This window comes from Gobio gobio (assembly GCF_949357685.1).
Source record: "Gobio gobio genome assembly, chromosome: 17".
In the NCBI taxonomy this organism is placed as follows: Eukaryota; Metazoa; Chordata; class Actinopteri; order Cypriniformes; family Gobionidae; genus Gobio; species Gobio gobio.
In genome coordinates, this window is record NC_137110.1 from 15,769,122 (window position 1) to 15,785,702 (window position 16,581).

The following is a 16,581-nucleotide window of genomic DNA, read 5'->3' on the forward strand; positions in this document are numbered from 1 at the left end:
AAACCCCCCAAAAACAAATCCAAACAAAAACAAAACCAATTCTAGGCTCACCTCTGAATGCATATGGACAAATTCTAAAAATATCACTCTGAAACACTCAAAGAGAGAGATATATTGGGTCTTGTCCATCAAGCCTTGATAAGCTGGATGAACATTGAGAGTCAACTCAGCCATTTTGTAACACCAGTAAAAGGGCATTAAAAAAAACAAAAAAAAACACCATCATGCCTTTGGGTGACCAAGCACTTATTGAGCTGACAGATGCTTCCAGCCACTGCTAGTTGTGTAAATCATTCCCAAGGGAAAGGTCTCCAGCTGTGCCCTGAGGTGTGTGCATCCACTCAGCTGTCATGTGCAATAGCCATTCTAAAAGATCCTATTGTGAGGGAGCAATTACAAAGTGCTGGAATACTTGAGCCATCCCGTAGAGTTGAGAAAAAGGAAGCGTCTCTGAGGTGTATTACAGGGCAAGAGGCTTAGAGGAATAGCTAAACCAAAAATAATAAAAAAAACCCATCATCATTTACCCTCATATCGTTCCAAACCCATGACTTATTTTACAGAATGGAGCACCATAAAAATATCAATTACCATGATTATATTTTATTGAACACGGTGCATCAGAATGCATAACACCAAGATGGATGTCAACGAGCCTCGTGAGAATCATAAATCTGCCTCGACACACCATTTGAACGAATGAATGCACATACACATGACCAAATTTGGCAGCCTAACCAGAAGGGAAAACTTTTCTGGCAATAATGACTTGAAGTTCCTCAAACAAAAGCTCAATAAAACTTCGAATACAAGTCTCTTTTATGATGCGTTTGTACTTTTGGAGTGTTCAAGGAAGAAAATAAAACAACAGAATGAGAGCACACGAAACATTTGCTTAGCATTTATTTTCGTTTTATGACATAAAAGAGTTGTTCTCGTCAAGAAACAAACACAGAACGAGTGAACAATTGAACACCTCCCCCACCCCCCACACTTGAAACAGGTGCTTTTATGAAGGGCTGCCAATGTAGTGAGTCTTCGGTGAGAACTTGCTGAACCTTTGTGTGACTATAACAAACACACCAATTACAGTACGATGAGCCAGAAACAGTCATGGCAGCGACAAGTAAAAAATAATAAAAAAAGTCCACCCATTGGTTACATGTGTGCTATGACAAACTCTAAAGGACGGCATTCCTGCTGGTGATCTGCCCTGAAGTTAAGGAAAGGCTCTGGAATGCAGCTGTGAATGGATTCTATTACAGCATGTGATTCTCGGCCAAGAACTTGACAGACCTTAAACCTGGATCCAAGTACTGGCACATTCCAATCTAAAGACAACAAAACAGAGTATGGAAGAAGAAGAAAAAAAAAACACAGCATAATCTCTTAAATTCCTTAAAAAAGCAAATGTTTTTCTTTTATTAAACCTCATTCATAAACCTCAACTCCAAATAACTTTACACATACTGCACGCAGCCTATATAAAATTCACGGTATGTATTGCCGTCTACATGTGTTCTCCAGTGTTAAGGCACATAACATATATTCCATTTTATACTAAAGCACATACAAAAGTTGCTACGAAAATGGCAAAGTCCAGGATGCTATAAACATTACGATTTCGATGAGACAAACAAAATATTGCTCAAAGCAGCAAATGCCGAACCTGAGCAGTGCAGAAGAGAAACCGGAGGGGCAAAGTACTTGTGTGCTTCATATTAGCTTCTTTAGGGTTTTACTATAGTATGCAGACACAGTCAGTCATTTTCTCCCAAATCGCCCTTTATACACAACCCTACGTTTATTAAACATCAGGTTTCCGCATTCAAGAACCAAGAAAGTCCACGTTTTTTTGGGGGGGGGTCCGAGCGCATTCTGTTCACACCATTCATTGTGTAATGAGCACAATAGATCTCATAATCCTCCTGCTAGGCTGTTCATAAATCAGCGGTTTTGATGGCGACTGCCCGAATGAGATCCCGAACGAACAGATTGGCGAGGCCTTGAGGTTATGCGAGCGCAGCATGACAAATCATCTCATAAAAACTATTTTAGCATCTCTCTAGGGGACTCTGTGATACGCCACACCCCTGACATTTGCAGAATCGCGGAATACTCTATTGCGGAACAAAAGCATAACGACCCGTGCGCTCGCCCCATCCGTCCATTACACATAACACAGCTTTAAAATAATGAGAAGTCACACAGTCACAGCCTAGTCCATTAGTTCCCTTAGAATAGACTGATCAAAACGGAAGGTTTTCATGAACACATGCTGGCGGTTCCTGAGGGCGAGCGAGTCACGGATACGATGCATAGTGCTTCCTGTAATTACAAAAATAGGACCAGTTTGGGATCCCTTATAGGGATAGTTCCAGCAAAAATGACAATCCTGTCATCATTCACTCACTCTCGTGCTTTTCCAAACCCATCGAAATCCATGCGATGAAAGTCAGTGTGATCCAGTGTGTTGTTTTGGACACCCATTGACTTTTAATACATGGATAAAAACAGTTGAAAATGTTGAGTGTTCAACAGATGAGGATGAATAAATGATGGCAGAATTGTCAGCTTGGCTGAGATTTAATAAAGGAGTAGCAACCCTGAGCTGATTAAATCGCTAAATGATCAGCAAGAGCCACCGGTTACAGTACAAAAACTCCAGCAGTCGTGTGCTTCTCGCATCTTTGGTCAAGGATCATGTACGGAGCAAACAGCAGAAAAATACAATCGTAGCAGAAGATGCATATATGAACCGATAAGGCTGGAAAAGCACATCCTTCTGTTTGCACACGCACTGAATCATATCTTCTAAAGCCGTATGCCAAGATTCTTTGCTGTCAATAAAGACTTAGTAGCTTTATGCATCGGCCTGTATTTCCTAAAGCACTTTGCACTTTGACTGAATGAATAGAACTATATATATATATATAACAAGGCAAAATACCCTATCCTGCAGGAATATGTGTAGAAACTAAAGCAGCAGCAAAAAATGAACAAAAAAACAATAAATACTTGAGATGGAACCTGCCAAGAGCACCATCTGTATATGCACGGAAAGCGAGAAAGTGTTCTGTGATGATGCTTGTGTGCGAGTTACTGACGTGTCGAAGAGCTTCAATAATGGAATGCGATAGAGTAAGAATGTCATGCATAACAGCAAAAACAAAAGTGGAGTGAATCTCTGCATTTGCTAAAATTGTTGCGTTTGTCGTTAGATCCCGTGTGTTAGTGCGGAGCTAGTTTAAGGAATTTCGCTAACACGTTACGAATCGGGTACATAAATCATGTAATAATACTTGAACAAATAGGTTTCTTCGACATGATCTAATCCAGCTAGCATGAGCTACGACTGGAGTCATGTGAATAATGGACACCTTAACTAAATGTTTGAGGTTATTCGATTGGCTGTATAACAAAGTATTTAAAGGGATAGTTCACCCAAAAATGAAAATTAGCCCTTAATTTACTCACCTCCAAGTCATTCAAGGTGTATTTGAAATTCTTCTTTCAGACTAATAAAATCGGAGTTATATTACAAAAGTCCAGGCTAATCCAGGCATTAGAATTTGATTCATAGTTGCTCTGTTTTTGAAGTCCATAAAAAGTGCATCTGTCCGTCAAATAACGTGCGCCACGCAGCTCCGGGGTGTTAATAAAGGCCTTCTGAAGCGAATCGACGCGTTTGTGTAAGAAAAATATTCATATTTAAAACTTTATCAAATAAACTTTCGGCCGACCGCCTTCCGTGGAAAAGTGTTGAAAGTTGAATGTGAAACTCAAGATGCGTACGTGACATCATGACGAGTCTACATGGTCGCGTTAGTCTTTCGATCGGCAGGGGAACTTTCAACAATTTTTCCATAAATTGAACAGGGAAGGCGGTCGGCCGAAAGTTTGCTTCATAAAGTTTTAAATATGGAAATTTTTCTTACACAAACGCGTCTATTCGCTTCAGAAGGCCTTTATTAACACCCCAGAGCCGCGTGGAGCATGTTATTTGACGGACAGATGCACTTTTTATGGACTTCAAAAACAGAGCAACTATTACTCCAATTCTAATGCTTGGATTAGCCTGGACTTTTGTAATATAACTCCGATTTTATTTGTCTGAAAGAAGAATGTCATATACACCTAGGATGACCTGAGGGTGAGTAAATTATGGGCTAATTTTCATTTTTGGGTGAATTATCCCTTTAAAGTGACAAACAAACCCTAATCTTTAGACTTTAATAAATGTGTAGATAATGGGATTATTCATGTAAACGAAAAAGCGTGATTATCCAATAATGTTCTTAACAAAACAGCAGATGTGCACGTGAAGCAAATGCTGTGAAGGCACTATAATGAATTCAAATCATGCATGATTCATTTATTAAAAGTCAGTGCAGGGTCTGCCCCATTACATTCTTTGTAATATAAATCATCTGATTTAATTTATCGGAAAGTGTTCAAGCGTTAACTAACATACTACAACACTGAATGACTCCAGTCACGGATAAGCACATGACTAGTTTTTGATTGGATCATAGTTATTCAAAAGTAAGTATTAGTTCAGGTATTAGTAAATGACTTCTTATGGCAAAGTATTACCGGAATTTCTATAGCTACTGACAGTGAAGGGTACCGTGAATTTTTAGGAATGGGATGGGGAAATACGACCGTAGTGCTATCAGCAGTGTCTGATGCTAGAAGGTTCTATAAAGTGCACCAGAACATCCAGGTTCAAATAAACAGATAAAGGAATGTGTCTGGACTGCGCCTGCCTCGAGAAACAAACCTCCTCTGCTTTTGAGATGGTTCTGAAAGAAACAAAAATCTAAAAAGTCAGTCATAGTAAAAAATAAGCATCCAGTTTGCATATGGTGGCCACTCTCTCTCTCTTGCTCTCAAAAAAACAAACAAACAAACTTTACTCTAAACTTTATACATCTAAAATATATATATATATATATATGTAGTACCAACCTATATCTTCATAAAATAATCATGAATATATAATAACATTTCTTAAAGCTAACGTGCAAATTTGAATCCGCGTAACAGGTAGAAAGCATCATAGAAAAGTTGTTTTGAGCGAATGTTCTTGTAGGCTGCTAGATGACTGGGTGTGATCCACATCCCCGGCCCGTTTCAGCAGGGACTTTTGGTTTGAATGGTCCTCATCGTCTAGCTTTTGTCCCAAAAAACAACTTCTGGGTGGCGGCGTGAGCTGCATAGTCTCGGTTTGAGGAAGCAACGGAGTGGAGGTGAGCAACCCGACCTGACAGAGGTCTGTTGGGCTCAGCGGGGCCTCCAAGCCCGTGCTATCCAAAATAGTCCTGGAGCCAGGAGTGTCTTTGGCGTACGGCAAAGTGCCTGTAATGGGACTCAAAGGTTCCTTCACGCAGTGGAAGTTCTCAGGTAGGGGGCCGTCTGAGCCCTGTCTGCAGGACTGAACTTTTTCCTGCATTCTGAAGTTGAGTGTGATATGGTTGTCAGAGTTTTTTGAGCTTAAAGGTGTGTCCGGCATCTCCATGCTCTTTGATGGGATGGGGCTGGCTATAGCCTTCTCCTTCTGTTTGGTGCCACTCATGTGGGCTTGCTTTACCTTGGGAATGTAATCTTTTTGGAAAGGCCTGCAGAGAGGGAAAAACGGGGCGCGGGAGGCAAACAGTGACCCGAGTGAGCCCAGCTTCATCTGGCTTTGACTCAGGAACAGCCTGCGCATGTCCACTGGCAGTTTGTCCAGTTGTCTTCCCACTTGGACAGGGTTTGGGAATAGAGTTCCCTGACAAGCTCTATAACAGTATCTGAGAAATGAACACAGTTGAGAGTCAGCAAAGAGAAACAGCAAAACTGCTAACAAGTAAGTATACAGTAACAAAGCACTTATAAAGAATATGCAAACTATTAGTTAATAGTTAATTAATGGTTTATAAACAGTAGTTAATGCATTAATAGACTACATACAAATAGTGAGTACTTTATTCATCATCACTGTAATTAAAGTGTTATTGTTTAATTAGCTCATATGTAAAGAGTTATATTATATTATATTATACACACATATAATAACCATAAATAGTTTTCACTTTAGATTAGGTCACGAAAATCAGAAAATGTCATTAATTAAGTGCTTTAAACCATCATTTATTAACATTAATTGCATTCATATTCAGTGTTCCTTAAAATTTTTACAAATAAATTAAACACACACACTCTGGATTTGAAACCCTGGGTTTCCATGTTTTATAGGGACTTTCCATAGAAATAATGATTTTTATTCTGTACAAACTGTACATTGTCCCCTAACCCTAAACCTAACTGATGTATTTAAACAATGTGATCTAATGAGTATTTGTATGCGTTTCATACTGACAGCATTGTGTTATTTAAAAAACAATTTTTTAAGTGGTTATGTTTAGCTTTGGGGATAGGCTTAATGTATTGCCAAACATTTTAATGAACTCTTAATAATAATAAGGCAATTAATGTCCAATAAAGTTTGGTTTAAATCACTTAATTAACCCTCTGGTGCTTTTCTTTTAGGGGTTGCATTGGTTGTCTTCCCGGTTATAAGTGACCGGACACCTAAAAATTAAACTTCCTCCACCCCAGTAAAACCAATGCAATTTATTTTTCTTCAATAATATTTTTTCTTTTTAATTTTGTATTTTGAGATGATTTGATGGTGTTTTTTAATATTTATGCAATACAATTTTTTTTAATTATTAATTATTGCAGTATTTCCGGTTAAAATAGAGACTAGGCCTTCAAAATAATTTCTTTTGAAGGCAGATTAGCGCCCTCTTTTGGAATTATTTAAGAAATCATGTATCTCTATGGAGAGGCTTGAGAATTCCCTAGTTCTCTTTTGAACACATTTAATGATTTTTTTTTTTTGATGGACGAATATATATTTTAAAAAATCTCAAAAGACTAGAAAAGTTTTAGATATTTTTTTTGGTTGGAAATATAGATTTTTCTGTGAATTTGTGTTTTTGCAGATTTCCTATGGTGGTTATTTTTGACCGATGAGCACAAATGGGAGTATTTTTTTTTTCATAGGTGTGTGTGTGTATAAGTGTGCGTGTGTGTGTGTGAGTGGATGTGTCAATATCACACTCTTGATGTTTTAGAGTGTCACCCCTTTACTGCTGTGTACTTTTTTTCAGCATCGTGGCCGATTTGTAGATTGTACACACAAATATTCAGAGAATTTTTGTGTTTTTGCCAATTTCCCATTCATTTCCTATGGTCGGTCATTTATGACCGAAGACAATAAACGCTGCTTTTTTTTTTACGACCAATTAGTATGCTCGATTCATGACCCCGATTTTTGTGTTTACATACCTAATGCTAGAAAAGTCACCAAGTTTCATATCATTCCGATGAAGCAGTGATTTTTAAAATTTCAAAACAGAAAATTTTCCAGTCAGAAATGACCGAAGAGCACCAGAGGGTTAATTACATTTTCTGATATTCTGTGACCTAATTTAAAAGTGAGAACTATTTATTGTTTATAAGTTGTTAAAGCATTATCTAACTCTTTATATATGAGCTAATTAAACAATAATAATTTGTTAATATACACACATACATACATACATATATATAAACAATGTGATATAAATGTATAATATCTGTCATTAACAGATACTTAATATCTAAACAACCTGGAATTAAACTTAAAGCTACACTGTGTAACTTTTTTAGTCTATTCTTAGCTAAAAACACTTAGTTCTTTCAAAAATATATGTGCTCATTAATGTATATTTACTTCTTTCAAGTAATAAAGTATTCTCGTAAGTTTATAATATGCCATTGAAAATACATTAGGTAATGGGATCTAACGGTGGTCGCCATGTTGCCCCTCCATCTTGAAAGTACATTAGCCAAAGAGGGACATACCCGTAAATTCAAGCTTCGCTTTTCGCGTTTTAACCGGTTTTAATACTCGATGGCACTTCACAAAATTCTCTGCCTCGCGCATGTGCGCGTCAACTTGTTCAGACTTGTCTGGTGCATGTGCAGAGAGTTTTCATCTCAGCAGCGTCCGTAACAGAGTTATAAGGAGTTTTCCTGGCTTGTTTTTTCCTCAAAAGTCTATTTTTCCTTGTGTGGTATTTCTGTGCGTTAATAACTCCGTAAGTAATAATAGTTATTGTCATTGTAGTTGTGTTTCAGAGTGTGTCATCGCGTAAATCAGTTGATGTCACCTCAGAAGTATTTTTGTGTCAACATACAATAGCGTAATGCTCACCTATTTGAATAATCATTCAGTTATTTTGTTATCAACAATGTTTATTCGTTTATAGAAAATATTTGCTTGTAATGTATGTTGATGGAAATATGTATCAGGTCTGATCGGCATATTAACAATTGTTATACAGAGCGCACTGCAGTGCTAACGTTAAAGCGCCGCACACACTTTTGTAACCAGACACCGCTTGTTAGCAGCGGCAGCTCCGCTCCTTTTAATGCAGCTGCCTTTAGCGCCTATATATGGTACAATAAGCTCTGGTTTACGGTTACATTATACAAATGTATAAGTATAGTTATACAGTTCTTAACTGTGTATGTATATTTACCATCCTTATTTGTTCTCTCACTGAAACCACATTTATGTACATATCCACGCAAACCTGTTTATGCCTTGCAATTGGATGACTGAATAAACATTACTAGCATCAAAGTTCACTCTGGATTAGCTGCAGTTCTTTCTAGCCGAATAATTAGGCCAGTTGAGTTCCAACCATCCCACTGGGCACAGAATATCCCACAGGCACCGTGTCGAATGTGGACGAGGTCGAACTGGAAGCCATGTTAATCTTGGACTAAATCGGCCACCGTAGGAGTTGAAACGAAATCGGAATTGAGAGGAACAGAAACTAAAGTTCACTGGATGGTCATATACCCTTTCACCACTAGATGGGGGAAAATATCACACAGTGTAGCTTTAAATGGTTAGCTCAATTAGATCAAATACTAACAACAGGGCCTAATTACATTGAGAAATACCTAGGAAGAAGAGCGGCAACAGGTGTGACAACACACAGCAGGTAGAATGTAGGATCTCCCAGCAGCTTCTGCATGGTCCAGTATGTGTTGGAGGGAGAGAAACAGGTTGGGCAGGATGCGTTGTAGCACAGCACCACAGTGAAGAAGAGAGCTATACTGAAGCCAATCGATACCCAGTTCATCCATGTCTGTGAAATAATTAAAGACAATCAAGGCAGAGTTAACCAAGAGCTGCTAAATAGCCTGAATTAGATATTGTGCCACGACTCAAAATGAGAACAAATTTGAAAACGTTTCATACATTATTCACATTGTTATTAGTGAGAACTAAGAAATGCAAGAACACTGGATCAAATTTCGACGACACGATTCAGTCTCTACACCATGTACAGCAGAAAATGGAAAACTAAATGACAAAATTAAAGCATGTAGGTGTAGCAAGAGTAAAGCTGGTTGTTTCAAATCATGAAATACATCACGTTACGGAACTGAAAAGGATTGCGCGCAAAAATTCACGTGCAACGACCTTCTGATGTGTACTTGGCCTCCACACCGACCTCACCTCAAATGACCTGAAAGGAATTTCACTCGCGCTCTCTAGTACATGTGTTCATTTCCCCAGGCAGCATGTGGAACGATGAACCTGCCAGACCAACTATTGGAAACGTTTACTCTCTACTTGAGCCATTTACTGTGAAGAACGGCCTCTTTCACACCAGAAGCCATCATCGTGTCCGGAAAGACAGTGAAGCTGCAGAGGACATTTTTCACGCACCGAAACTTGTCAGCTAAAAATTTACAGCGCCGGTGTAATGGAAAAAGCTCTAATCCAATTCGCCCTCATAAATCTAAAACAGCGACTCATGAATAGAGGGGAAAATAGAGGAGAAGCAGGTATGGGCTGCACACATACATAAATGCAGTTCGCAATACACCAGAGGACATGCATCGGTAAAATCAACTATTAGCTTTGGCCACCCTGTGTGTGTCGGCCATGTATACGCCACTGTGGTGATCGAGAGAGACGAGCACAGTGGGCTGAACTCAGGCTGCCTGCATGGGCTGTCAGGCTGATGTATGTCCCCTGATGGCGCAGTATCTCCCGGTTCAAACCAATCATGGAGGCTCCCTGCATAAATGTCTCTGGCCGTGTCAGCATCATCCTGGTCTTCCTCGCTACAGTGTTCAGCCTCATTTCGTACTTGGAGAAAGTAAGAAAAAGCTTGCTTTCTCGTCCCCCTTGTACATGAGTGCGGGATGGGTTTTCGATTTCAGCAAAGCTGAAGCACTTTATCATTTCCAATCCCTCAGGTGGATCATACACAAGATCATACATATTGTGACACGCTAACGGATTGTTTTAGTCTAAGTTTAAAGGATTAGTTCACCTCAAAATGAACATTTCCTGATAATTTACTCACCCCAATGCCATCCAAGATGTCCATGTCTTTCTTTCTTCAGTGGAAAAGAAATTACATTTTTTTGAGGAAAACATTTCAGGATTTTTCTCCACACAATGGACTTCAATTGCAACCAAAATGTTGAACGTCCACATCAATGCAGTTTCAAAGGGACAGGTAAAACAATGATAAATGAAATAATAAATATGTCCTTCAATATGTCATGCAATAAAATTTAAACGATCCTCCTTTTCCACACTTTTAAACAATGGGGCGGTACTTTCGCCCACGTTCGGCGTGACCTTTTCAAGGTATGTTACGTAATGCCTGGCTTGGTTGCAATTGAAGTCCATTGTGTGGAGAAAAAAAAAAATTTTTCCTTAAAAAACTCAATTTCTTTCCCACTGAAGAAAGATAGACATGGACATCTTGGATGGCATTGGGGTGAGTAAATTATCAGGACATTTTTGGTGAACTAATCCTTTAAGCAACAATGACAAATATGCAACAATGACAAAGTCAGTATCAGGCTTGCTACTGTTTTGTCTATTAAATCTAACGCATTACAGTTTAAGATTTTAAAGACCTGAACAAATGAATACTGTACATCCTAAAATAAAATAAAAGTGGAAAATATAAATCAATATACGAATAAACAACATTTACCTTCATGCGAAATGCCATGCAGGGACATCCATTTCTAACTGATGGCGTAAACAAACTGCTCAGTCAATCAATTATAGACATTGATCTGATTGACAACAGACTTCACTACTCTTATTAGCATTTTGGCAAATGATGTTTGGGATTAGAAACAGAATAAGCAGGCTTAACCAGAGACACTCGACAATCTGAACAAGCCTCCAACCGTCTTTACAATGCAAAAGGTGTACAGAAGAACCATGAAGACTGAGTGAGCTTTAGGAGCGAGTTTTAGCCACTACATCACACCATCCGATTACATTTTGCATTTTGTAAAACAAGACTCACTTACCCAGGTTTTGGTTTCGATGCCCAAGTGCAGCAAAATCGTGAAGAGTGCCAAGGTGGTGATGGGAGTTCCCCACGTAAACAAATCCACATCAGAGTCAACGTAAGCCTGCAAAAATATGACATTCAGACAACACTGTTGCTTACTTATAGGCTCGATTTTAAGTATTTTAACATCATACTCTGCAAAAACCTACTCATAATTGTATTTAAGTATGCATTTGTAGTCAAAACATCTGAATATCCTTGAAACAAATAAATTGTAATTATTAAAAAGGTGATAGTTGAAAGAAAAAATACACAATTAGTGAAGATACAAAAAATCGTAATATCTTATGTGTTGCTTAAAGTAAGCTTTAAAGATTATTAAAGATTATTAATAATAATCTTATTTTAAAGATTTTTAATCAACATTCTCACTGGAAAACAAGTAGTTTAAATACTGTACTAGAATGTTTGGTAACACGTCAAGCTTTTATGTATAATGCACCAAAACAGTATTTATAATGTACATTATAAAGCATTCTATCTTTTCATAAATAATTGTAACCAAAATTAAAATGCATTATATTTGCAGATTACTTGTTACATCTGAAATTGGTTGCTTGCCATGTGTTTTAATGCATTATAGTTTCTAGAGGTGTAACAATGAATACATAAAGTATTATAATTGTGATTACAATTATTCATGAGACCATACAATGCATCAAAAGGTGCATTACAAGGAATAATTAATGCTTTACATTTTTTATTAATAAAAGGCTTTAGCGTTACCAATCTCAAGCAATGAGTTGGCATGGAAATTTCGGCAAATGCACTAAATAATCAAATGGAACTTACAAAGTAGGGGATGAAGAAACAGATGAGGCTTTGGTAGAAGGCATCAATCATGTTCATCCAGAACATGTAGGGTTTATATTCCTGTAAAAGAAATGTGAGACAATCAGGGGCAGGCAAAAACTATTCCACGATTCCAGACGACCACGTTTTATTATAATGTCATTAGATGTTCCACTAATGGAGTCATAGAATGTAAAGAAATGGTTCGTGAATAAATCAAAATAAAGGAAGACCTCTGCAGAGGCATATTGTTAGCAAAGCAGAGGCAACCACAGCAGTTTAATCATCCCAGGTTGCACAATTTCAGCACTCTGAGGATGATTAGTGGTTTTTTATAAAATGTTTGCTCTTGCTCGTGCTGTTTTCCCCCTCATGAAACTCAGCACAGAATAAAAGACCCATTTTGAAACGGGTCAGCAAAAAACAATCAAAGCAATAACTGAGGCAACCGCTGCATGGGTAATATACTTCATCTGCTTATAGAGGAACTGCTGATGCTGCAAACTGGGGGCAACTCATGTGTGAATACATGTGGCAAAACGCTGTTCATGGGTTTTTATTTACCATTTACATCACACTTTCAATAGTCTCTTCAGGTCGCAATTATAATTCGATTTATGCTATTCACGGATGGTGTAATTATGTTCCGGCGGTACCTCTGAGTTTTGTCCATTCATGTAGAGCTGCGGCAACTCCTGCAGGGTTTCTGCTGACACATCTTTGTCCAGGGTGCCGGTGATGAGCTGAGGGAAGGCGGAGAACATCAGGTTGAAGAAGATCAGATACCACTGATCAACCATGGCTGACCCTGAGAACCCACAGTAGAACTGATACCAGAAGATGAGGGCAACAAACATCTAGAGTGAGAGAGACAATAGAGGGGAAAAAGGGTAAGAGAAAGACAAAAAAGGTCTACGATGGTGTGCAGCTGTTGCCTCATTACAAGTCATGCATCTTCATTACGTCCGAGACGTTTCTAGGACCTCTCTAAGAATAAATCTTCATTAATCAAAGGGTATATGAAGAACAGACAACATTTAAGAGCTTCTAGCTATAAACTAGACACATAATGAAACTTCAACCTGTTAAACTGGATGCATTATTACATGGCTCTCTGGAATACTCGATTCAGATTGGTCAATCTAAAGTCAAGTTATGTAGTATAATGGCATCTGTATGTTTATGGAAATTAAATTGAAAGCATTAAACATTTTTTTTAAGCCAATTCATTAACAAACCAAATATACACATTTACCTTTAATGATTAAACAGTGATATTTTAAGGCATCAAGATGTTCAGAATAACTATGAATTGTGATTAGGGCTGAATGGTATAGGGGAAATGTTTTTAGATTTTTAACATTTGAATAATTTTGCAGGATTCATGAACACCCAGTAAACTGTATATTTGACCGTCGACCCTGACAACTAATTTCTTCCTTCTACATCACTTGTAGCACTCATTCTCGCATTAATAAAACATTTCAAACATAAAATCAATATTTCATTCATATCTATGTATTTATTTGGTAATTAGCCATGTAATAAGCAGGATATTATACAGCAAGCCGGTCATTATCGCAAAATAAACCTCATTCAGGATGACAAGACTGATCACCATGTCAGAGTTTATTTTTCAATAATGATAAGCTTATATTATCTCAGCTTTTTAGATCTAATGCAAATGGATTTTGAAGAACTAAATGGCAAATTAATCAGGAAATGAGCAAACTTCTGGGACTCACAGCGTTTTTGTAGAAGAAGTAGAGGATCATATTGGCGAGACGGGAGTAACACCAATGGCCATGAACCAAGAGCAGCTTCTGCAGGTATCGAAACCGTGGCAGGGCAAAGTCACTGGCCATTACCGCCTAATGAACACAATGTGAACAGAAAAGTAAATGTTAAAAAAGGTTTGACAACATTTACATTGTGCCCACGATGTCAAATACTCATATATGCAAGTATATATTTTAGCATCATTACAAAGTGGGACACATTTTTTCCCTATGCTGCTGTTACATGTTGGCCCAATGAATTAAAGTGTTCAAACACATTCCTATAAAATGGATTTTGATGACATCTGCCTTGAGGCCCAAGATCCATCATGTGAGACACGCAAACAAAGTGGCATGGCATCCATACACATTCACGAGACAAAAGATTAACATCAGCCTGGTGACAAAACACTTGTAAGGATATTTTTGCATAAAAGAATTATGAAAAGCCTTCCTGGCTATGGAATCTGGTGAAAACGATCCTCCGTCCATCACCCATCTATTCTTTATGATATGTTTTCGACAGCTGCACGCGTCAGGCAGTTTACATGTCATCTATCAGCGTGACAGATACTGCCTTGTCGCTTCTAATGGCATTTGGGATTTTAATCAGTTACAATTGGCCTGACAGCACCATCAGCCATGTTCCCAACCCTCACTGTCATTCTCTCAATATCAAGAAAGCATAAAAAGGTATAAAAAGCAGGTGAGACCAGTTATTACCCTGCTGTGTTTGGTACATTATGTCTACGGGACAGAGTCATAAACAGATTCTCATTAGGGTTGTTTATACTGAATGCTGGCCTCAATGAGATCTCAGATAAGAAGAGCACTTTGGCACACAGCGGAGAGTGGCGCCTCATTGCGTCCAGATCTTTCTCTGAATTAATTAATCTGGATGAGAGAGAGTGTCAAACATATGAGCTCATGGCGCTTTCGTGTCTCTCTTCTCACCTCATCAGGATGTAGATTCTGTAGGCTTGCCACTGAGAACAGGGCTGAGGGGGATGGGTAAGTGTTTTGTGGGCAAAGTGGAGATTTTCTGAGAAACCAGAATGAGATTCGCTGTTCCCAGAGACGAACAAGTGGAGGGCGCTTTATAAATGAACTGCTGAAGCAGCCATATGCTGCATATCACCTACAAAAAGTCAGACTGCTGCCACTGCAATACAGTGCATTTAGGTTAACTGCCGTTAAGAAAAGGCATGGGTCAATAATATATCAGTGGTAGAGACAAGTTAACGATAATGTTGTAATGTAGATGTTCTCTACCGGTTCTGCTTCATACAGTACTAAAATTCTTTATTGCACAAAAACTATCAAAATATCCTAAAATAAAGTACTGATACTGATGAATATTGAACTGTGCACTTCACATCACATTCTTGCAGATCCTTTTAGCAACTATAATTTTTACTGCATGTAATTTATTACTGCATGTAATTTATACTACAGTTAATAGTATAAACTGCATGCTATTACAGCATGTAATTACTACTACATATATAAAATAAAATGTATATAAAAACATATATGGTAAGACTTTAGTATGGGGAACACATTCACAGTTAACTAAGACTTTTGCCTCAAACTCCTAATTTACTGCTTATTTAAATTTGGATATTAGGTAGGATTAAGGGATGTAGAATATATTCGTGCAGAATAAGGCATTAATATGTGCTTTATAAGTACTAATAAACAGCCAATATCCTAACAATATGCATGCTAATAAGCAACTAGTTAATAGCGAGAATAGAACCCTAAAATAAGTGTATATACACACTATTATATATATATATATATATATATTAGGAACACCATACTAATACTGTGTTTGACCCCCTTTCGCCTTCAGAACTGCCTTAATTCTACGTGGCATTGATTCAACAAGGTGCTGAAATAATTCTTAAGAAATGTTGGCCATATTGATAGGATAGCATCTTGCAGTTGATGGAGATTTGTGGGATGCACATCCAGGGCACGAAGCTCCCGTTCCACCACATCCCAAAGATGCTCTATTGGGTTGAGATCTGGTGACTGTGGGGGCCATTTTAGTACAGTGAACTCATTGTCATGTTCAAGAAACCAATTTGAAATGATTCGAGCTTTGTGACATGGTTCATTATCCTGCTGGAAGTAGCCATCAGAGGATGGGTACATGGTGGTCATAAAGGGATGGACATGGTCAGAAACAATGCTCAGGTAGGCCGTGGCATTTAAACGATGCCCAATTGGCACTAAGGGGCCTAAAGTGTGCCAAGAAAACATCCCCCACACCATTACACCACCACCACCAGCCTGCACAGTGGTAACAAGGTATGATGGATCCATGTTCTCATTCTGTTTACGCCAGATTCTGACTCTACCATCTGAATGTCTCAACAGAAATCGAGACTCATCAGACCAGGCAACATTTTTCCAGTCTTCAACTGTCCAATTTTGGTGAGCTCGTGCAAATTGTAGCCTCTTTTTCCTATTTGTAGGGGAGATGAGTGGTACCCGGTGGGGTCTTCTGCTGTTGTAGCCCATCCGCCTCAAGGTTGAGCGTGTTGGGGCTTCACAAATGC

General features: G+C 38.3%; 1 protein-coding gene across 1 annotated transcript in view; it reads right to left on the bottom strand.

Annotated features, from left to right (window-relative positions):
* Positions 1 to 880: 880 nt before the first annotated feature.
* Positions 881 to 16,581, bottom strand: part of atp10a (ATPase phospholipid transporting 10A) — a 69,819-nt gene continuing 54,118 nt past the window's right edge. The window contains exons 16-21 of the mRNA XM_079840936.1: positions 13,982 to 14,107; positions 12,893 to 13,093; positions 12,237 to 12,317; positions 11,401 to 11,505; positions 9,007 to 9,194; positions 881 to 5,795 (exon numbers count right to left, since the gene is read on the bottom strand). Of these exons, the coding sequence (XP_079697062.1) occupies positions 5,060 to 5,795; positions 9,007 to 9,194; positions 11,401 to 11,505; positions 12,237 to 12,317; positions 12,893 to 13,093; positions 13,982 to 14,107 (1,437 nt within the window). The 3' untranslated portion in view covers positions 881 to 5,059. The remainder of the gene's footprint in view (positions 5,796 to 9,006; positions 9,195 to 11,400; positions 11,506 to 12,236; positions 12,318 to 12,892; positions 13,094 to 13,981; positions 14,108 to 16,581) is intronic.